Raw genomic sequence first — 23,890 nt, 5'->3', positions numbered from 1 at the left:
TAAGGTGATGACAACCTGTCTTACAAAAAAGAAAGAGGAAAATGACCCAGGTCCAGGAAGCTCTTGAGGAATTTTAACATAGTGCTAAAATCAAGGACTGTTCAGGCTTATGTGAAATCTAGGGACCATATTTACATTAACATTTGCAAACTATATAGGTAAATTGCTCTTGTTTGCCTGCCTATAAAATAGAAAAACACCAACCATTTTTGTTAGAACTTTACATAAAATTTAATTTACGTTGTCTTTAAAACACTTAGCTCAGTATTTGCTACATACTAGGTAGTTATTGCACAGTGTGCAATAAATTCTTTGCTATCTGGGTGGCATAACTTGCAAGTTAAAAATTTATAAGGACAGCTCTAGTCTCACACAAAACAGTTCTATATTCAGCACTTTGCAGATAGTGTGTATGTGTGTGTTCCCTTTTCTTAATTATGAAGTAAACTAGTGTTTGTTAGTCTTCACCCTGGAAGTGATAATGGAAAGAAGCAATTGTCTACAACAGAAGTGAATCTTTTCTCTTGTTGGGTGGTTTCCCACTTCATGGAGCTTTGAAATGGAGGCACTTGTACACATTCAACATTATACACATTATTTATAAAACTAACACATTTTAACAGTCAACAAGAGAGAAATTGTGTGACGTTATAAAATGCCAAAAGTACTGAATAAATGTCTTTATCAAAATGATTTTCTGGCAGGGCAGTCCATTTTCCTCTCTTTCTGTTTTCAGTCTCTTGGGAGAAATAATCTTACCAACTACTAAGTTATGGAGGACATAAAATAAAAAATACTACTTAAATGTCATGAGTGAAATACATTGTAGAAAAATTTATGTTATTTCCTCCTTTAAGAATTTTGGAGATCAAAAGTATGCATTTTGTGTAGCCTAGGGTGTTTTAACTCAAGTGTGAATTGTGGATTTAAGAGAAAATTCTAACTGCTTTGAGAATTTCTCTTTCTGTAGTATGGAAGATTTTTATCCAAATAAAAATCATGGCCCTGACTCTGGAATTGGAAGTGATAATGGAGAGAAGCGATTGTCTACAACGGAAGTGAGTCTCTTCTCTTGCTGATCCATGCTGCTCTGCTATTTCTTAGAGCGTTGAAAAAGAGGCACTTGACAATGTTGGCTTCTAAATATACATGAAACTTTAATTTTTGTTATATTTTCTGATTTCGAAAGGAGTGCCTATTAATTTTTAAAAGCAGTACATTCATCATAACATCGATTTTTGGTTGGAAATATAGAGATGGAAATCAGATGTTTTGTAATTCCTGTTTAATTAAAGTAGCACAAACATTCGAAATGTGTTTCGAATGTCTCATTTATACAGTATGCTTGTTCCTTTCAGCCATCAGATGATGATACAATCAGTCTTCACTCTCAAGTCTCAGAATCGAACAGAGAGCAAACGTCAAGAAATGACAGTCATCTAATAGGAAGCAAGCCTGATTCACAGAAAGGTACTTCATGTGATATCTGCTAGTTTTATTTCATGTATGCATGGAATATTAAAAGTGAGATTTTTATTAAAATAGACTTTGAAAGTGTGCAGTATTTTATGATATATTTTATATTCACAGCTAAGCTTTTATCATGAGTATAAAGTATTAGAGCATTTATAATATTTCATAATATTAATCTGAACCTAGACCAGGAAGCATATGATTTTATTGATCCCAACACAGAAGATGTAGCAGTTCCTGAACAAGGAGATACACATATTGGATCATTTGTCTCTTTCCTAAAGGTAAACAAAACTGAACAAAGATTAATAACATTCACTTCTTGCTGATCATACAGAAGTATATCATGCAATTTAAAATGATAACTTTGCTTTTTATAAGGGGAAAGAAAAGTGCTCTGAAAAATCTCAGAAAATTGAAGAACTGGGAAATGAAAAAAAGTAAGTATGCAAAAATTTTCAAAATGTTTCTTATGAATTCTTGGACCTGTCATTATGTATTCCTACTTGAGAACACTTGAAAGAATTTGTTTCATATGCCATGTTTTCCCCCATGTCATGTGGAGATAGTTAACTTTCTAGTACTTCGAATTCCTTAATTAAATTCATAATTCTAATAGACATTTGGTCCCCTCTGCAGTAGAATATTAATCGTGTGCATTATTTGGTTACCAAAGAGGACTATGTCTTCATGAATATTATTTCATTTAAGTTCTTTAACAACCCTTTCATATAAATGTCATCAGCATCATTTTATCAATAAGGAAGCTGAGACTTAGAGTTCTGAATCTCTGCAAGTTGGGCTTTGTGACTCTTGATTTAACATACTTTGCATTTTGTAGCCTGGTTATGGAAATGGTGAGCTAGATATTTCCATATTTTATTACAGTAATTGAGATTTTTATCTTTTATTTATATTTCATTTCACAAAATGATGGAGTCAGTTATCCCTTTAGGTTCTTTATAGCTTTACTAATCAGGACCAGCACTGTGTGATTTTCCAAGTTTCTCATTTAATCTTGGCTAAAGTCCTGCTTTGGGCAAAATTGACTCTATATCTATCCATATGGGAGGTGCAATTCAGTGATTTTATATTACCTACTAAAAGGTTTTATATTATGTATATAAAGGCACATAGGTAATGCCTATTAGCATCTGAACTGAACTTTCTCCCAGTTCCCTTAGTTTTCTCTGCACATTGTGCTTCCTTCAAGTGACTTTATTGATAATTATGTTTAGTGCTAGGGATTGACTCAAGGTTTTATGCCTGCTAAATGCATATTTTCTAAACTACACACTTGAAACTTCATTTGGTAATTTATAAGCAATTTTTAATTTATACTTCTACTACCCAATGAGGTAGTACATTGCTTTCACTTGTAGTCTTTTTTTTTAATGTGGAGGATTGACTGTAGAGCCTTCACCATGCTAGACAAGTGCTCTATCACTGAGCTATAGCCTAAGTCCTACTTTTTAAATTAATGAGTTTTTAGACAATTTCACAAATGTAAACAAGGCATAGTTGTCATTCTCATCCCCCTTCTCACTACAATCCCTGTTATCCCCACTTCCCACAGATCTTTCCTTCATGTTGTTCATGTCGTTTTATTTTGTTTTGGGGCCCACTGAGATTAACCAGGCCTGTCTGTGTCAACCATTGGTTTAAAAATAGTTGTTGGAGTTTCCTGGCTCAGCAGTGAATACACACCTCAACACAGTGGTTCACCCTCTCCCAATATTTTAGAAGAAATGGGTAGAACTCCATGAGTTCCCCCTTTCCTTGACTTATTGTTAGTAGGTCCTGTCTTGTGTTGGCAAAAATGAAGCTAACAATGTGTTTTACAAAGTAACTTTTGGAGTTTTACATTGTCTAGAGAAGTTGTTCCCAAATTGTGTGTCATGACCCCTTGGACAAATCTCTATCTCCAAAATTAGTCACATTTTGATACATAACAATAGCAAAATTATAATTTTGAAGTAGCAACAAAAATAATTTTATGAATGAAGGGGTCACAACAACATGATAAACTGTATTAAAATGTCACAGCATTAAGACGGCTGACAACCAATGATCCAGAGAGTGACATTTCACAGCCCTTCACCCAACATTTTGGCTCTTATTTTCCTCTGCATCTTCTATGATATTCTATTTTTTTGTTTTTGTTTTCAGTTCTAATTTCTTTTTTTTTCCTTTTTTATTACTTAAAAAATACCAATCCAAATTCCCACTCCCTCCGCTCCTCCCAGTCTCCTCCCTCTTCCTCCACAGACCCTCCACCTCCAACACTAAGGGAGTGCCATGCACCCCACCCTGTGGAAAGTCCAAGGCCATCCCTACTATGTCTAAGTTGAACAAGGTTTATATCCAATGAGAATAGGATCCCATGAAGCCTGTATATGCAAGTAGAGATACATCCCAGTGTCACTAACAGTGGCCCCTCAGTCTGCCCCAGCTGTCCCCCTTCAGAGGGGTTTGGTTGTTCCCATGCAAGTTCACACCCAGTCCAGTTGGAGTTGGTGATCTACTGTTAGCTCAAGCAAACTGTCTCAGTGGATGACCCCTTCATGGTCTTGAATTCCTTGCTCACACTTTCACTCCCTCCACTCTTCAACTGGATCTTGAGAGTTCAGTTCAGTGCTCTGATGTGGTTCATTGCCTCTGTTCCCCATCTGTTGTTGAACGAAGGTTCTATGGTGATATTTAAGATAATCATCAGTCTGACTACAGGGTAAGGTCAGTTCAGACACCCTATCCTCTATTGCTTAGTGTCTCAGCTGGGTTTATCCCTGTGGGTTCTTGGGCATTTTTCTAGAGCCAGGTTTCTTGCTAACTCCATAATGACTCCCTCAATCAAGATATCTCTTTCCTTGCTCTCATATCTGTCCTTCCTTCTCTCGACCATCCCATTCCCTCAAATTCTCCTCAACCGCCCTTTTCCCCCCACCCTCCACCCCTGCTCCCAAATAGAGCCTTAGAAGTGGTGATAAAAATGCCTTGTTTTTACCTACAGCCCTCTTTTTTACTTTGTATTTTGGATACGGTTTGCCATATTGCCAAGGTTAGCCTTGAACTCATTTTGTAGCCTGGAGCTGCCTTGAATTTGTGGTTGTCTAGCCTTAGGCTCCAGTGTAGCTGAGATTACAGGCCTGTGCCACCATTTTGCTGTACTCTTCAGATTCCATTTTTCTATTAATTTCTTACTTCATCAAATGAGAATGCAATATTGTTATTGCCATTATTGTTATTTTGGTTCTTGTTATTGAATGAACTGCTTTTAATACCAAATAGTTACAATTTCAAGAATAACTTACTTTTAATTGAGTTTTTAATGTTAAAATGATTTATTATAGCAATTTCTGGAAAATTTTAAACTCTCATTTGAACCTGCTTAACATTCCCCCTATTTAAACTATTTTATTTGTTTTATATAGAGATCTTAAAAACCAAAACAAGTAATCTTTAGAAACAGTGTTGCAAAATGAAAATTTTTGATATTGTTTTTTCTTTATTTCTAAAAATTGGCTATCTGGAATTTTTCAGTCCTTTATATACCCAAAGCTACCTTTATCTTTAACTTGTGACCATTATATGTTTCAAAAAAATTTAAAATGATCTATACTTGGGGCTGGAGAGATGGCTCAGTGGTTAAGAGCATTGCCTGCTCTTCCAAAGGTCCTGAGTTCAATTCCCAGCAACCACATGGTGGCTCACAACCATCTGCAATGAGATCTGGTGCCCTCTTCTGGCCTGTAGGCATGCACACAGACAGAATATTGTATACATAATAAATAAATATTTAAAAAAATGATCTATACTTCAATATCACTTGTTAGCTGTTGTTATATTGAGTTGAGAATGAGGTTGTATTTTCCTAATTATTTCTTATTTTCTACGTTAGTATTTTAAATATAAAGGCTTAAAAATTTTTGCTCACATGGAATTAAAACTAACAATAGTTTCCATATCTAGATGTTGACAAAGAATAGTTCGCTTTACTTTTGGAATCACTGTGTCTGTTTCAGACTTGACAAAGAACAGTTACTTCAGGAGGAAGACGATGATGATTTGAAAGAAGTAACTGATTTGAGGAAGATAGCTGCTCAGTTATTGAAGCAAGAACAGAAGAACAGGTATTCTTTTTAGTAATAAGATTTGAACAGGCAAATATTATTATCAGTGAAAGATTATCAACTTAAGGAAATGAAGCTGCAAGTAACGAATAGGGATCTTTAAATATAGAAATATATGTAGCCAAGAGGTTGACTGCTGAAAGCCAGTGGGAAATACTTAGAAAAGAAATATGAGGTTGAATATATAACTAATAGAATGTTCACAATTTGGCTATATCTAATTTTATGGTATTGGTGATCAAACTCTGGGCTTCATCCATTCTAGACAAAGCTTCTGCTCTTGCACTGTACGCTAGCCTTAGTTAATGTACTTACAATTTTTATGTCTGTGATAAATTACAGTAATTGATTTGCTCGACTATATTCATTTTTAGCTCACAGTAGCATTATTTGCAGTATAAGTACTTCTTTATGAGTATGTAGTATACTGGTAAAGTTTATTAGATTTTTATCAGATTACAAATTATTTGGGATATGCAGTTTCTCCAGAATTGATGTGAATTATATAATTGGTTCTTAAATCAGGTTGACAATTTTAGTATCCCTTTACAATTGGTTAATTCTTGGGTGAACAACTTTTCCCCTCTCTGGTTCAGCTTTTTCCAAGTGCATGTCTTTGTCAACAAGCAAGGCATTGCATGAGCATGAACATAGAATCTAGTTAAGTCCATTTAAACATTTTTTGTGTGTAGTGTAAAAATGTGTTCACAGACATGTGTGCACCCATGGAGGTTAGAGGGACACATCAGGTATCTTCCTCAGTTGCTTTCCACATAGCATTTTGAGACACAGTCTCCCACTAAACCTAGAACTCACTGATTGACTAGAGTCGTTGATTGTTGAGTCTTGAGGAACCACCACCCTCACCAGGTTGGACTTACAGATGCATGCAGCCATCCCTGGATTGTTTACAGGTGCTGAAAATCTAAATATATAGCAGGCACTTTGCCTACTGAGCTCAAAGCCCATTTTTAGTAGATGAAATGGACCATGTGCTACTCTTACTGCTATCAATATTTACTGAGAATCTTGCATTTGTAGTTTTGAAATAGACTGAAGTTTTTGTTTCTTTTTCATGAGAAAATTAGTAGGATAATTTTGGTATATTTGGCATGAGTAATTAGTATTTCATTTTACTTATTCAAAATAAATATTTGTGGTTAACATGGTTACTATGTCTTGAGAAGATTTGATATTGGAATTTGTTTTAAAAATATCATTAAAACCTAGCATCTGGCAACTGGATTGATGGACGGTTCAGGGGTTAGGACCACATTTTGCTTTTCTAGAAGACTGGTTTTTTTTTTTTCCAGGACCCAAGGTGGGTGGCTCCTGTAATTCTACCTCCAGGGGATCCAACACCCTTTTCTGGCTTCCACATAACCCACAAATATGTGGCATACACTCACATATACACATATGTATTCTTTAAAAAATGCGTTGTATCTGGATATGGTGGTGCATGCCCATAATCCCGGATCTTAGGAGGCTGAGGGTCACAAGAAGGTAGTCAGTCTGGGCTATATAAAACTGTGTCTCATAATACAAAAACAACCCTGAAAAGTACTCACAAGCGAGTGCTGACTGCATAACTCAGTAATGGAACTCTTGCCCATCCTATATGGGGTCAGGGTTACATTTCCAATACCACAAAACAAACAAAATGCAGACAGTGCTGGTGAGATGACTCAGTGCATAAAGGTGCTTGCAGACAAGCCTGACAGCTTCGGTTTGATCCCTGGAACCCATGTGGTAGAAGAAGAGAACCAGCTTCCACAGGTTGTCTTCTGAATTTCACACGAAAGCTGAGGCATGCAAGTGTATAAACAGAGACATGCATGAAATAAATTCATAAATGAAACCAAAAGACAAAATAAGCAAACATATCAAATGAGGAGTATAGGATCTGCTTTTATGAAAAAAACTGGCAAATAGATAATATGATAAGTAACCATCTAATATTTACACAGGTACTACAATTTCTCTTAAAATTGTCACACTATCAAATAATCGCTTATCTGTCTATCATTTCTTTATCTGATGAATTCCCATTCTGTTTCCTTTTTTTTCTCATATCACTTATTTATGTAAATGTTTCCTTGGTTTTTACAGTTTAATATTTTCTTATAATTCATTTCTACTATGCCATTTTATAATAACTTTTAATTTTTGAGGTTATATTGTGTTACATAATTTTTGCCTTCCTCTTTCTCCCTCCATATTATCCCATATAACTCTCTACTTTACTCTGTTTCAAGTTCATGAACCTTTAAAAAATTGTTATATGTCTATATGTATACATAGGTATATGTGTTTTACATATGTATTATATATGTATATATGTAGCTACACACATACATTCCCATATGCATATACATAACCTACTCAGTCTATATAACTTGTATGTATGTTTTCAGGGCTGATCATTTGATATTGGATAATCAATTGGTGTGCTCCAATATGCCTTTTTCAAACTGGTTGCAGTAAGGTTATATGTAGCCTAAGTGTTCCTAACCTGTGTGGTTTGACTTAATGATGCATACTACCACCAGATCTTGGAAGTTAAAAATGCTTGAGTTTATGCTTCCTTTACTTAGTAAAGTTTTATTTATTTTTCACTATGAGAAGAGAATAGTGATATTTTTAAGATTCTACAATAATATCCATTTTCTGTTTGGGAGTTTAATTTTAAACTCAACCTTGCCATACAGTTTTTCCTTATTTTCATCTCTACTATTATTATATTCATTTTTATCTATCTATGTTTCTTAGATTATCCTTCATTGTTTAGGTTAAGGGTTATCTAAGTAGTTCATCTTTTGTGGGGTTTGCTTTGGCAATACCTTTATAACTAGTACAAAGCGAGACCTAGATTTGCTTTCTAACACAGAGGACCCAGTGTTTCACTATTGTTTGCTAATTGAGTTCTTGAAACTTGTCAAATTTTAACTTAATGGAAGTCATCAGTTCAGCTGAAATTTTTATATTCTACATAAAACTTCTTTTATTTTTCAAGATATATACAAAGCTAATTTTGTCTCCATCTGATTTTCTTCTTTTTTATCTTTTTACCTGTTACCAGATTATATAAGAACTATTTAGGTTAAGTATTTTTATGTACTGATGTGTCTAACTTTTGAAGGCATTAAGTATGTTTGAGGCACTCATTCTTTTATACTTCAGTATAAGAGAAATATTCAGCATTGTAGTCTTTACAAATATGGAATTCTTTGCCATAATGCTAAATGTAACTCTTACCTGCTAGTTAAATGAGAAACAAATTTGTTTTTTAAAAGTTCTATAGAGAATATGTAGAATCTACGTATCAGTTTTTAATACAATTATTATATTTTGGGATTTCTTTTGTTTATTGTTATTTTCATTTAAAAGTAATTTATGTAGTATGAGATTAACTCCAAGTACCAGAAAATGTCCTCCAAGACTCCTACCTTGACTGTATACTGTACTGTTCTATTACTTATTATTGTTTCAAAATGAACATATGTTTAGGTCTAGGCTAAAAGAAGCGATGGTTATACTCTCAAAGTAAGGTTGACTGGAGCAATAATGATATTGAGTTCCATAATGATTTTGTTATGGCTGTTTTGCTGCTTGCTTAGTTTATACTAGTTAGTACAAATCGTTACTTTGTAACAGAAGTGTGTGCTTTTATTTGTTGAATGATACTGTCCTAAGAAAGTAACAGAAGTATCCAGAAGACAAAGTTATTGACCAAAAACAGTGGGGAAAGTGCTCAGTGAATAGAGTACTGTGTAGCTAGCCCACAAGGCTTCAGATTATGAAGACAAGTTGCCTATAAGGTAGCCATACTTTCTCTGATGTACAGGGTAGGCTTCTGTGAAGCTACTGCGGTGCTGTGTGTCTGTTGTCTAACTCCTTGGGAACAAAGACTAGTGCATTTCTTGAGCCCAGTGTTTGTGAAACATATCCTTCTGGAGAATGCAGCTGAAAGGATAAAACCCGGCACTCCCCAAGGAAGAATTTCAAATGAAAAGAATATGCTTTAAAATTAGTATCTTAAAATAATTTTATGAGATTAACAGATTGTAGATGTCTGCTTATAACATTGTGCTTATAGTTAACAATGCACTTCACATTTAAAAATGTTTTCAGGGGAGATCTCATGTTAATTTTTTTTTTAATTTAAATTTTCTGGGCTGGAGAGAGGGCTCAGAGGTTAAGAGCATTGCCTGCTCTTCTAGAGGTCCTGAGTTCAATTCCCAGCAACCACATGGTGGCTCACAACCATCTGTATTGAGATCTGGTGCCCTCTTCTGGCCTGAGGGCATACATGGAGGCTTAACACTGTGTACATAATAAATAAACAAATCTTTAAAAAAAATAAATGAATAAATTTTCTATTATATTCCTAGGGTCAATCTCAGACCACATGCATACTAGATAATTAAACATTTTTGCCACAATTAAATTAAATTTAGAAAATAGTATGCTTCTCTGAATTAGGAAGAGAATTGAAAAAGGGGCTGTGAATAAAATGTCAGTATTAGTATTTTGCATGTGAATGTGTGACTTATCGTAAAAAGAATATTTGTAATATTGACTTGGGAATAAAATGAAGGAAATTCTGATAAAAACACTTTAATGATACTCTATAACTACTGATCCATTTCCCTACATTTTAACCAGTCCTACTTATGTATGTTAGCAGTAGAAAAATGATTCTATACTTTGCCATATAGTGCTTTCATTGTCATGATAAGTGAGTCCTTAGCTAGCTTCTTAATATTTGGTTATTATCCTAAAGTAAAGATTATTGTATATGTGCACTTTACAACAGTTTCAGTTAACTGATTCTCATTGTATATTTCTCTGATAATGTATTCTATACTATTTTGATATGTCATACATCTTCATAAATGTTTTATTTGATTTTAGTTATGGCCTGAGAACTTTTTTTTATTGTGAATGAATGTACTTCTGAATACCTTGTGATGTAGCTAGACAACAAAAGAACAATTTTTAAAGGTTAAATAACTGAAGAAATTAAAAGCAGGTTTTGAGAAGATTATGGCATGAGTTTAGAATTATAAAATGCATTATGATATGTGTCTTTTGATTATTATCTGATTAATCAGCATTTCAGGTTAAGGAGCATTGTATTAACCTCTAGTTTGTTATAACTACTTCTATAGTTCTCTTAACTCTTGAAACCTAGCCATTCTTTCTTTTCTGTTTTCTTTACTAATGACTTCCTTGTCTTCTCCAAAAATATCTCCCTTCTCCCATCTTTTGATTTGGTTGATATATGTGAAATGTGAATATAGATGGAGGACTTTAAGTTATAGAACATCATTCAGTGACAAACTCTTCCAGAGGACCAGAGCAGCAGGCCGGAAATCAAGGTATCTAGAGTTGGTGGAAGCCATAAGTATTAAGGGGCCAGGATTATGTAACATTTTTCTTAAAATAAGTACTGGGAACTGTGTTAGGGAAGCATATTAATAATAGCAAATAGAAAATTAGATAAAATAGATGTTTACTTTTTCTTTATCACAGAGTAAAAAATGAAATATCAGGGTATATTCCAGAGTGCTATATAGTTGAATTTTCAAATACATAATCCATATTTTTTATATGTAAGTTGGTTTCAACTATTTTTCTTTTTGCTACAGTATGATACATATATCATACTAGTAAGCGGTGTGGAACAGCATTATTTTATCATGATGAAGGTCATAATAGCTTGACCAGTTCCCTCTAACAATGATTCTGACTTTCCTTCCTAAGTAGTATTTATTGTTATTTCTCTATTTTTTTAAATCTTCTTTTTAAGTATATTTTCCTTTGATACTTCAATACCATAATTTTACATTTTTGGATCTAAAGAAATTTTATGTACATAGGAAAATATATTTAAATGTGCTTAATTCTGTGATTTTTGGCCCAGAAAGACAGGTTTATGTCAATACTTGACCTTTTGACGTCATTGTATTTACTCAGTGAGGCTATGCTTAGAGTCAAGCTAGTAAGAAAGAGAGCCCGGCATCAACTGACTGCTCTATCTTCACCATAGAGCAGTAATTACCAGTGTGTATTTTTTTTTTTTTTTTTTGGTATTTCGAGACAGGGTTTCTCTGTGGTTTTGGAGCCTGTCCTGGAACTAGCTCTTGTAGACCAGGCTGGTCTCGAACTCACAGAGATCCGCCTGCCTCTGCCTCCCGAGTGCTGGGATTAAAGGCATGCGCCACCACCACCCAGCAACCAGTGTGTATTTAATTAATATTAAACTCACTAAATTATTTTTTATAGTTTTTAGATTGTTGATGTCTAAAGTATTCCTTAAAAAGTAGATATTTTATTCATTGTAGCACTATTTGTAGAATTAAGTTACATTTATTTGTATATTAATAAGAATGTTATAATATGTACAATTACTTTTTTAATGAAAGACAGTTACTAATTTACCACATTTGATATTGAGGTTAATACTTCGTATTAGATAAAGCCTTAAACAAATAGTTTTCTTTTATAGGAAATTATTATATTTTTGTTTATTTTTGTTATAATACTCTTTCCTATTGAAGCTTTAAGAATTTTTTGATTTTTTTAAAAAAGGAGTTGACCTTTAAAATTGATTTTTGCATTTACAATTAAAGTTTGCTATTTGGCTTCTGTTAAAGTGATTATGAAGTACCACATATCTCTTGTCATTTTCTGTCCTGGAAACAAGGAAATGACTCAAAATGATACCTAAAATATTTCATTATGTTCTGTGTAAATTAGAATTAGTTATACACAGAGTAATCATGCATTGGCTAGGAAATATCCAGACTTAATGAGTGGTTTCTAAAACAAGATGCAATACACCTTTTGTGAACATCATTCATAAATGATGTGCTGATGGGCACTTAAGTCCAAACGGGACTGAAATATTATTTTCTAGCAAGATCTTCATGACATAGATGCAGTTTATTTAGGACATAAGTGTGCAATGTTATCTTCAGTATAGCTTGTAATTAATGTGTTGATTTACTTCTAGGATTCTTAATCATTCAACTTCTGTCATGAGAAATAAGCTGAAACAAACTGTGGAATGTGAAAAGAGGTATAAACATATCATAGTCATTTTAATATTTGGTATCTTAAATGAGACTTGATATTCTTATAGCAATTTTCCTCAAACGATGTTATGTGGATATATGATGCAGATGTCATATAGGTAGATAATTTAAAGATCAAATATGTCAAAACTTGTGTCCAATTGGGTTTTCTATAAACAAACGCCCCGATTCTGATTCTTTTTGTTTATACTTGTGGTTTGTCTTGATTCATTCACAAATGTTTATCCAATTGATATAACCACCATTAATAATGTATTTCTTTATCACTGGTTATGTTTATTCTTTGTTATTGTTTGCATTTTAATTTCTTTTAATTGAGTTTTACTAAGCTGTTTGTTAAATAACATAGGTTTACATATATGGATTTCAAACAACTAGATCTGAAAATTTCTATTTATTGTTCTTCATTGGTTTTACCCAAGTCCTGGGTATAAATTTTCAAAGATAGGAGTACAGAGGCACACACTGAAGGATAATTTATTGGATGCTGGGTGTATGTGTACTCTTTTAACTCTGTAAATGATCTGTCTTATTCAGTCATCACAATAAAATTGTGAAGTTGTTACTTTTGCTATACTCATGTACACATGAGCAAACTGAAACTAAGAATTTTCATAACTAGCTCACATTGTAAGTGGGAGAGTCATGATTCATACTTAGGTGTGTCTTATTGCAGAACCTGAAGACTTCATATATAGTAACAGTAAATTTACTTCAGATCCATGCATATCACTCGATATATTTCTGCAGAGTGTGCAGATTTGTGTCTCCAAACCTCTTTTCCTGTGTCATCTACCCTAGTGAATATGCAGGTACTATGTAGTCCCCTAAGCCAGCAACTTTGGAAACTTCTCACTCTTATGTCTTCCTCCTGCGACATGAATATCCCGTTAATCCTTTTTCCATCCTCTCCATTACTATTTTAGTTGTATTGCTTCAGCTCCCATTGTTTTCCATCTGAGTTTCTGTGACAGCCTCCACACATAACTCCTTTCTTTTCTGTATTATTAAAGAACAGAGGCTTTTAAAACTTAATCAGCCAATACAACCCCTATTTCTTATTTTCTAACCTTTTATGATAAAGGACAAAATGTTGAGATTAACCATAGAGTTGAAATGGGCTTCTACTTGTCTTCAATCTCAGCTCAGAGCCTCATCTTTGCACTCTATAGAGTAATAGCCTTTAAGTTTAGAAGCATAACTCTTTTATTTACTTCCGTTTGCTTCCCTATTTTTACATTCTATATCTTGGTCTCCTTTTCATAGTGCCCATGTTTCTTCCTTCCTTTGCATCGTCTCTTAGAAGTCAGTTCAATTCTGCATAGTTGTGTGAGAGCTTCATAGTAGACAGCAGCACAGTGTTGGGAACATGTATAGAAGAGGCCACACAGTAAGACAGGAAGAAGAAGGATTTAATAATCAAGTTCACTTTTAGGTTTTATATAATGCAACTTATTCTTATAGAAGCCACTGGAGCTCCTAGAAAACTACATTAATCTCTTCCAAAGCCAGGCTTTTTAATAACCATATTGTATTGTACTGAGCACTACTCCTATGGATTTCACCACTTCTTTACCACCACGCAGAGCTTCAAGCTATTTTTTAAATATATACCTTGTGGGAAACACACTGTATGGAAGTACATATGAGTATTTGCATTTGTTTATATATCTAGGTGTGTGCATCAGTATATACAACAGTGTTTATATATAGGAATGTGCACTGATACATACCACAGCGTTTATATACCAGTGTGCATAAATATATTACAATGTTTATATATAAGTTGTACATATATATTACACTGTTTATATGTATGTTGTGCATTGATATTTACCACAGTATGGTGGAATTTCTATTTTACTTTCCACTTAGATGCATAGTAGGAATGTCTGATTTCCAGACATCATACTTCTACTCAGTATTGTTGCACATTCAAGCATGATTTTTCTGGATTTTTCCCCATTTCAGAAAATGCTAACTCCATTCTTATTGTACAACACCTGAAAAAGTTTCATCCTTAGTTTGTCACTTTCTCTCAAACCCCATAGCTAACCCATTACCAAATCATGTTGACTAGTGAGACCTGATCACATCTTACCAACTCCACTTCTGTCAGTCTTGCTCTCTACACACCCAACTGTGCACAGGCATAAGGTGGCAAACATGGATTTCCCCCAAGAGTTTACGTGGGGAATACAGTTTTGCTTTATTGTACAGACACTAAAAATTTCTTTAGGTCAGATCAGCGTATACTCCTTTGTTCCTGAAAAAACTGACAGTATGTTTGTATAGAAATTGTCAAAGTGTTGATCGTCAGTAGAAGAGTAGAATGCTATCCCATTGTTCCGAGAGGGCTCTATGTGTAGTCTAATGCAGGTGGGGTTATAGACTATTATTAGGTGGTTTGTCCAGGGAGGTGTGTGTGCATAGTATGGTATGGGAAAGTGAAAGAGCTGGACTGATAATTATTAGAAGTGTTGTGCACGTTTCCACTCTCCCTCTCTCCTCTCTTTCTCCTCTCTTCTCTCTCTCTCTCTCTCTCTCTCTCTCTCTCTCTCTCTCTCTCTCTCTCTCTCTCTCTCTCTCTCCCTCCCTCCCTCCCTTCCTCCCTCTCTCCCCCCCTCTCTCTCTCCCTTTCCCCTCCCTCCTTGCCTCCCTCCCTCCATCTGTGTGTGTATGTGTGTGGCTGTGTGTGGTTATATGGTTGTGTGCATTACCAAACCATATAGAGTCCCAGGATGCTATTCTATGTGCTAACTTGCTTCTTTATTATACTATCCTGTGGACTATGTATGCCACTTTTTCTCTTACTTCTAAATGTAGGAACCGTCTGGACTCTGCCTTGAATTTTTTCTCTCTGGTCTGTGACATGGAAATGCTCTCCATGTTGCAACATGGGACAAGCATGACATTCTTCTTTCATTATCCATTTCTATGATTCTTTATTTACATTTAAAATAAATTGATTTAATAGATTTCTGTATATTGATAAGAGGTTAGGATGCAGGCTTTTTGTCTTCCTTTTTACTCTTCCTTCTTTTACTTACCCATCCCTTTTTGCTGTTTCTTTCTTTTTGTATTTTATAAGTACTCATTATATTGTTTATATTTTACTTGCTACATAATCTCCAGTTTCTATGCATTTGTACCATAAGTTTTTGTACAAAAAAAATTGTACTCTATCTTCCACTGAAAAAAAAATCTATAAATTCTGGAATTGTTGTTACTATATTTTCATGTTTGTACATTTTTAATTACTTCCCGAGGATAGGGATATTCCCTGTACTTATAAATTTTTATTATTTTCTCTCTTGTTATTCTTCCTTTTCTTGTTCCTCCTCTCCATCCTTTCTGTCTGTTTGAAACAAGTTCTTACTCTGTGGCCTGGGCTTACCTTTACCTTATCTATGGATACCAATCAGGACTCCAGCTCATGGTGATGGCTCCACCTTGTGAGTGCTAAGATGTCCAGTATGAGCCACGACACTCATCTTTACTCCCTCCTTCTTCCCCCTCTCTCATTTAATCTTTAAACTTTTTAGTGTGTTTCTGTTTGTGTATGTGTTTGTCTGTCTGTGTAAGTGTATGCCACATGTTTCTGTGTGTGAATGGTTGCCAGAAGAGGATGTTGGATCCCTTGGAGTTAGAAGAAGCATTGTCAATGTTGAACTCAGTCCTTTGTAGGCCCTCTTACATCACAACTGAAGTTTATGATCGTAATTCAACAGGAAATAATGTATTTGTCTTCTGAACTCTGGCATTTAGATGAAAGAAATTATGTGTTTGCTTATTTATTTGTTTGTTTGTTTATTATGTTTGTGCATGCATATGCATGTTACCATGGCACAGGTGTGGATGTCAGAGGACAACTGTCAACAATTCAGGGGTTTGGTTTTTCCCTTCTACTATGTGAATCCCAGGGATCTAACTCAGATTGTCAGGCTTGTTGCAAGCTAGTACCTTTACATGCTCACTCATCTCACTGATACCATTGTGATATTTGAAAGAAAGAGTAACTTGTTTTTTATAATATTATGTTTATTTTACTATATATTTATACATACGATATGCCTTTTGGCCTCTACAAAATAGGGTTGGGTTATGCATATGATGAATATAAAATAAACTCATTTTGTTATTTCTTGTGGTGCAATAGTTAGTAGGCACTCGCTATTGGTTGTTTTTTATCAACTTTAATTTATATAATATTAGTCAACCATGTGGTGGTTAATATCTGCCATTGCAGTTTTTGGGAGGCTGGCTATGGTAGTGAGTACCAGGCCATCCAGAACTACATAGCAAACCCAGTCTCAATAGAATACAACACAATATAACACAAAACAACACAACAAAATGAAACATATAGGTATGAATGTCTTTACATTGCTGTCTTAAAACAATGAAAAGACAAAATTGCCACTTTTAAAGTATGCAAAATGATTAATATTATCTTAAGTAATATTAAAGCATCTCTAATGTTTTAGTGTCTCAGCAGATGAAGGGAATTCACCATTATCACCCCTTGCATGGCAGGTAAGAGCAAACAACATTAATAATACCTGTACTGTTTTGTTGTTGTCATTTGCTTAGTTTAAAAAAGAACTTTTGTCATTAAAGCCATTAGAAAATCAGAAGGACCAAATAGTTGAACAACAGTGGCCAGAATCTCAGCCTATAATCTGGCAAAACGAAGAAAGGAGACGGAGTAAGCAGATCAGAAAAGAATATTTCAAGGTACCTTAACAAATTTTTAATTTTGTTTTGTTTTTACTTTTATTCTTAAGTTTGTTTTAAATAAATGACATATAACTCTCCAGTTAAATTCAACGACTCTGTTCATGTTGATTGCCCTGGTGTATAGGATAATGATATGCTTTGTAAGTATAGTCACAAAATTTCAGTAGTTTAAATTAAGAGTACATCAATATACATCATAATTTTTCGAATGGTTCAAAGGAGGATGGATGTTTGTGTGTGTTACACCGCCGATTGAGGCAATTAATTCTGTGGGTCTTTTGGTTTTGAGGTAGGGTTTCACTATATAGCCCAGGTTAGCCTCAAATCCCTACCCCCTGTCTCTGTCTCCTATAAGCTAGGATTCCAGAAGTGAACAACCAGGACTGGTTTAGAAAAAGATTTTCATTGGATTTGTTTCAATAAATAGTTCAGAACTATTTTTAGTTAGTGTCTCACTATATAGGTCTGGCTGTCCTGTAACTCTCTATGTAGACCAGGCTGACCACCAACTCACAGAGATTTGCCCAACTCTAAGTTGTGCCTCACTACACATGATTCAGTAGATTTCTTAAAATGAAAGCTAAATTAAAATACTAGAGGTGGCGCATGCCTTTAATTACAACACCCGAGAGTTCGAGGCCAGCCTAGATTACAAGAGCTAGTTCCAGGACAGGCTCAAAAGGCACAAAGAAACCCTGTCTTGAAAAACCAAAACATAAATAAAAAATAAATAAATAATAAAATAATAGAGCTTGCAAATTATCATAACTTTCTATTACATAATTATTTATTTGTACTTCAAGTTTGTTACATTTGAAGGGGACTGTGATCAAAATTTAGAATAAATTTTAATCATCATTTACTCTTGGGATTGACTCAGATGAGTAGTACAAATCTTGTCCTCCACCATGAATAGCAAATTCTGTTGTCTCATACCTCCCACAAACCTCATCAGAAAATCATTTTCTCTAAATATGTAATACTCACCTAAGTTACACATTATTTCAAGTTTATGCCACTAATAAATAGAATTTATTTTTTACCTTTGTGTTTGGCAGTTTTTCTTTCAATCTGCATATTTCTCTATCCATATATTGGAAATCAATATGTGTTTGAAAGTGGCATATGGTCAAAATAAGAATGGTATATGCCTTAGCAAATATGTAATCACCTTAAACTTTGAATAAATGATTACTGATTATTTTTGGCCAGTGGATTTTGAGTTAATTGGGTAATAAGAAAAAACACATAGGAAGGAAAATGGCAGGGCATTCCAATGATCAGAACCCTTTGCAACTCTGCAGTTAGGTTTACATCTGGCCTTCATCTTAGTTTCCCTTTTTAAGTCATGAAAACATAAAGAAAAGTACTGATTGAAAATATTTTTATAAGTGAACCTTGGTGAATTACTTATGATGTGTTATTTCTAAGCAACAGGAGGTACTTTATATTTCTTTGATTTCCTTTATCCTAATATAATAATATCATACTGATTATATTTATCAAAACACTTGTATTGGAATTATTAACTGACAGAAACCTTTCCAAATATTTTTAGTCCATTTGTCCTTCAGGAAACTTCAGTAGCATAAAATGCAGTTATCATTTGTATTTTACATATGAGAATATTAAGGCCCAGAAAGTCAATAGTGTGCTAATCATAAAATTGAGATTAGAATTCAGAGCGTTTTTAATGCTGTGTCTTTGTCCTGTGGACAGCATGATATGAAAGGGATAAACATTAGCATTAACAGAGTTTCATTTTTTTTCAAAATATTTTGCAATACTTCAAGTGAACTTAATAGAGGTGTTTGTGAATCTTTATCATAGTCAACTATTACTCGGTTTAAAACCATCGTTTGTTCATTCAAAAATTTAGTCTTCATGGCATATATGTTCCTTCTACTGTATCAATTATATTATTTAGTTGCTAAAAGATAAAATAGAATAATATATAAAATGACTATTATGTAACCATCAGTCAGTAAATGTTCATTTCTTTCATACATGATAAAGTGGGTGTAAATATAATCTTCAGTCCCTGGGAAATAGGTTAAGGACATGTGTAATTCTTCTCAATTGTCAGAAGATGTCACTGTTAGGACATTGCATGAAAAATCGGTATCAAATTATTCCTTTAAAGTTAGGAAAATATAAAATTGTATAGGGCTTCAGTGTAGCTCATCATTAGCAGCACTTGCTTAGTATACTAAAGGCTCTTGAACATCAACACAAAAAGATATGCAATGGAACTAATAGTACATTAGTCACAGCTATAAACTATAGTAGGGGAACATATGTGACTTATCTGCAGTTCCTAATACAGCCTACTTTGTGACTGAGACACTAGGTAAGTTATTTCCTCAAGATATGGAAGACAGAGTTACATAAAGGGGGCAATTAAATTTAACCCTGGACATCAGGAAAATTAGTTTGTGACATGATCTGAAAATTAGTAGTTTTTTTTTTTTTTTTTAAAAAAAGAACTTCTGTGAACACCTGTTTGGTTCTATCGTTGATTTGCAAAATAATTCAAGCAGTTTTGGGCAAGGAATAAGAAAATAAGACTTCTACTTATTGTCACAGTATATTCTCCTTGATCCTAAAAATCACTTTGTCACATATTCAAATTCTTTAGGTTGAACACATTTTCTCAATATTTCACTATAAACTGGGACAAAAGTACTTATTCTGTTGTTATAAAGATTAAATTTCTCAATCCATGCAATGCACTTCAATCATTACTACTGTAATGTAAATGATAGTTCTAAATGTTAGCTCTCAGCACTATTCCTATTATTGTGTAGTTGCCATATGCATTTAACATAGCCTGAAATTAGAAGACTACTTCTTTGTGGTGGAGAGGATTGAACCCAGGGGTTCATAGGTGGTAAGAAAGCATGCTACCACTGAAACACATCTCCAGCCCAGTTTTTAAAACAATTGCTATGGTCTTAGTATAGTGAAATTACAAACCATGTGAGAAATGATAAGAACCCTGGATAGGATGGTGGTTGTAAGAATTCAGATGAAGCAAGTCTAGGAGAGATTGCCAAAAAGTTGACTTGATGACTTGTTGAATGCAGTGAACTAAGTAAAAGAAAGACTCTAAGACAGTGGTTCTCAACCTTTCTAATGCCGAGACTCTTTAACACAGTTCCTCATGTTGTGTGAACTACAACCAGAAAATTATTTTCATTGCCTCTTCATAACTATAATTTTGCTAATGTTAGGAGTTACAATATAAATATCTGATATGCATGATATCTGTATACACGGTCTCTGTTAACGTTCCGTTTGACACCAAACGTGTTGCAACCCACAGGTTTAGAGCCGCTGTTCTCAGACAATCTACAGATTGCAAACCTGAAAGAATGAGAAGTGGGTCTGGCTTAGGAAGGAATAGTGTTACTCACAGCATTGTACGTGTGAATAGCAGGACTGTTTAAACTGACTGTGTACTTCAGTTTAATATCAGATAATTTAATAAAAGTACCAACATAGTAATAAGCCTCGGGTGTCATTTTGAACAAAATATTCACATGTTTATGGAAGAATAAAGTATTCTTTTAAAATGTTTTTTCAGTACAAATCAGCAAGGAAGAATTCAAGTGGCAATGAAAATGAGGAGGTGAGACCAAGGGTAATATTGATTTGAATTCTTTACTTTCATATTGAGTTGGCTTGGTGAGAGTTAATGCATACCTGCTGTTGTTTTCTTTGCTACTGAGCACCAGTTTTCTACAATAATGAAAACTTCTGAGCATTGTCATATAGTTATTAATTTAACCCTTTGTTTTCTAGAACACAATTTTTAAGAGTTTTAGAGGTTTATCATTTGTTTTGGACCTGTAACCCATCAGTTTACATCTGAAAACAATTTTTTTTTCTTGGAAATAAAATTACACTTGGCAAAATATGTAATCTATGTGAATTACCTTTGCCTAACCCAAATGCTGTTATCTTTTCATGTCTATCAGATAGTTTTTATGGAGACCCCCTCCAAAAAAATTAAGACGGTTGTTTCCAAAACGTTCCATTATTTCTATTATTTCCATTAGTATCTGTGGTAAATGATGAAAGCAGTTTTTGTGTAGGAATGTTTTCTAGGTTGCTGTTCATGACTGCAGTCAATTCCTGTGTACCTGCTGCTGGCTTTCCATTGCACTTTGTTATATCTGTTTGACCCTTACATTTTATTCCTTCTTATGTCATAACCCATTGGATGGACTCTACAGTGCTGGTTTCAGTGTGCAGAGTTTTGATGACTAATCCCAGTGGATCTAGTAATAGCTCCTAGTTTATGACTCTAGTCTGTACTTTACCATCTAGCCTAAGGCTTTTGTAGTAATGTATCCTCTTTCTTAGGTGTTTGGAACCTTCTGCTCACCTAGGATTCAACACATTCATCTTTTTTCCATGCCTCAAACATATTAACATTTTAAATTGATGTAGTAGCTTTTTCAACCTAGGTTGCACAATGAAAACTCATGATATCTGGATTTTACTCACAGATATTCAGATTTAATTGGTGTGTGTGTGTGTGTGTGTGTGTGTGTGTTTAAAAGTTTTCCATTTGAGTTTATTGTGCAGGCAAAGGTGGTAACTACTTTGTGAAATTACCAACTCCTTTTTAGACAAAGCAGAAGGATGAAACCTGGCCCACTTGCTATATTTCTAAGTAACTTTTAAATACAAGAGAGTTACAGCCACTTGCCTACAGATGCTTTTGCATTCTAATGACAGAGTTGTGAAGTTAGTACCGAGACCATGTTGTCCACAAAATCTGAAGTGTTTAAGAGACAGCATTCTTTGAACTCCAAGTTAGAGGTTCGCCTTGGCTGTCGTCCCTGCCCTCATAGTCACTTTTCTCCCACCTGTTTCAATGTCTAATCCATTATGAAAACCTACTAATTCACTTGTTTATTTTTTGGGCACTGAAATAGTTTATCTACTCAACCTTCTTTTCCATCTTTGCTACCTTTGCATAGATTTTCAGTCTTTCTTGCTTGGATTGGTATAACAGCTTCCTTGCTTTTCAGTATTTATATTGTCTGTCTGTTTGTCTGTCTATCTGCTTATATTTATCTATAATCAATCTATCAATCAATCTATCTATCTGTCTATCTATCTATCTATCTATCTATCTATCTATCTATCTATCTATCTACCCACCTATCTGAGTGTGACACAATGCATGCATGTGTGTGCACCATTTGTCAACTTCCAGTGTCTTCCTCAGTCCTTTTCAACATTGTATTTTGAAACAGGGTCTCTTATTGTATCTGATGCTCACAGATTCAGCTGGGCTTGCTTATCTGTGAGCTCAAAGGATTCACCCCTCTGCTTTCTCATTGCTAGGAACACAGAGACATATCATCAAGTTTGTCATTGTATATGGGTACTGGGTATCCCAATTCGGATCCCGATGCCTGTACTCCAAGCACTTTACCATCTGAAATGTCTCCCCACACCTCTTCTCTCTTTGGTACACTCTCCTTACTGCTTTCATAATACAAGTAAAATAAGGCCATTTCTTTGTTTAAAAACCTTAAGTTTCACCCCATGCCTTACAGGGTAAATTCCTAGTCTTTACTGATCAAGTCCCTGGTAACCATATCAGCATAAACTCACAACTTGCCATCCTTTCACTTTTTGCCCTGTGGAATTCAGAGTTGTTTTGCAGTCATTTTTTTTAATTTATTGATTCTGTGTCTGTTCTTATCTTTTCAATTTACCTGACTTTTACTGAACTTTACTTTCTCAAGAAACTTATATTTTTCACCTTCCTTTTCTCTACAGTTTCTGTGTAATCCATATATAGACTGGAAATGTTATCTTAACTTTGTCTACTCTCTAGACTGAGATATTCTTTAAGCATGATATTTTACAAAATTTCCTAATATCTTTCTCTTTTTATAACTTTTGTTTTGTTTGTTTGTTTGTTTGTTTTTGTTTTTTCAAGACAGAGTTTCTCTGTAGCTTTGGAGCCTATCCTGGAACTAGCTCTTGTAGACCAGGTTGGTCTCGAATTCACAGAGATCTGCCTGCCTCTGCGTCTTGAGTACTGGGATTAAAGGCGTGCACCACCACTCCCCAGCCAACGTTTTTTTATTTTTAACACAATCTTATTATACATAGCAATCCCAGTTCCCTCTTTCTCCTATCCTCCACTCCCACTACCTTCTCGTAACCCTACCCCCATCCACTTCTCAGAGGGAAGCCTCCTATGAATAGTCAACAAAGTCTATCACATCACTTGAGGCAGTACCAAGACCCTCCTCCCTGTATGTAGGCTGAACAAGATATACCTCCATAGAGAATGAGCTCCAAAGAGCTAGTTCAAGCACTAGAGATAAATACTGGTTCTACTGCTAATGGCCCCACAAACTGCCCATGCCACACAACTGTCACCTACATTCAGTAGACCTAGTTCAGTCTTAT

General features: G+C 34.5%; 1 protein-coding gene across 3 annotated transcripts in view; it reads left to right on the top strand.

The window, feature by feature from the left end:
• LOC121441074 (leucine-rich repeat and calponin homology domain-containing protein 2) overlaps positions 1–23,890 on the top strand; it is a 91,896-nt gene that overhangs the window by 50,829 nt on the left and 17,177 nt on the right. For 2 of the 3 annotated variants that reach the window (XM_041642213.1, XM_041642212.1), the window contains exons 7-15: positions 971–1,058; positions 1,359–1,470; positions 1,660–1,757; positions 1,855–1,913; positions 5,496–5,603; positions 12,625–12,690; positions 17,194–17,242; positions 17,327–17,443; positions 21,033–21,077. In XM_041642213.1, the coding sequence (XP_041498147.1) occupies positions 971–1,058; positions 1,359–1,470; positions 1,660–1,757; positions 1,855–1,913; positions 5,496–5,603; positions 12,625–12,690; positions 17,194–17,242; positions 17,327–17,443; positions 21,033–21,077 (742 nt within the window). Of the gene's footprint in view, positions 1–970; positions 1,059–1,358; positions 1,471–1,659; positions 1,758–1,854; positions 1,914–5,495; positions 5,604–10,909; positions 10,988–12,624; positions 12,691–17,193; positions 17,243–17,326; positions 17,444–21,032; positions 21,078–23,890 lie in introns of all 3 variants that reach the window. The other variant, XM_041642211.1, reaches the window with a different exon arrangement.

This window comes from Microtus oregoni, unplaced genomic scaffold (assembly GCF_018167655.1).
Source record: "Microtus oregoni isolate MIOR12 unplaced genomic scaffold, Mior012 000073F_001, whole genome shotgun sequence".
In the NCBI taxonomy this organism is placed as follows: domain Eukaryota; kingdom Metazoa; phylum Chordata; class Mammalia; order Rodentia; family Cricetidae; genus Microtus; species Microtus oregoni.
This window is presented reverse-complemented; position numbering and strand designations above follow the sequence as displayed.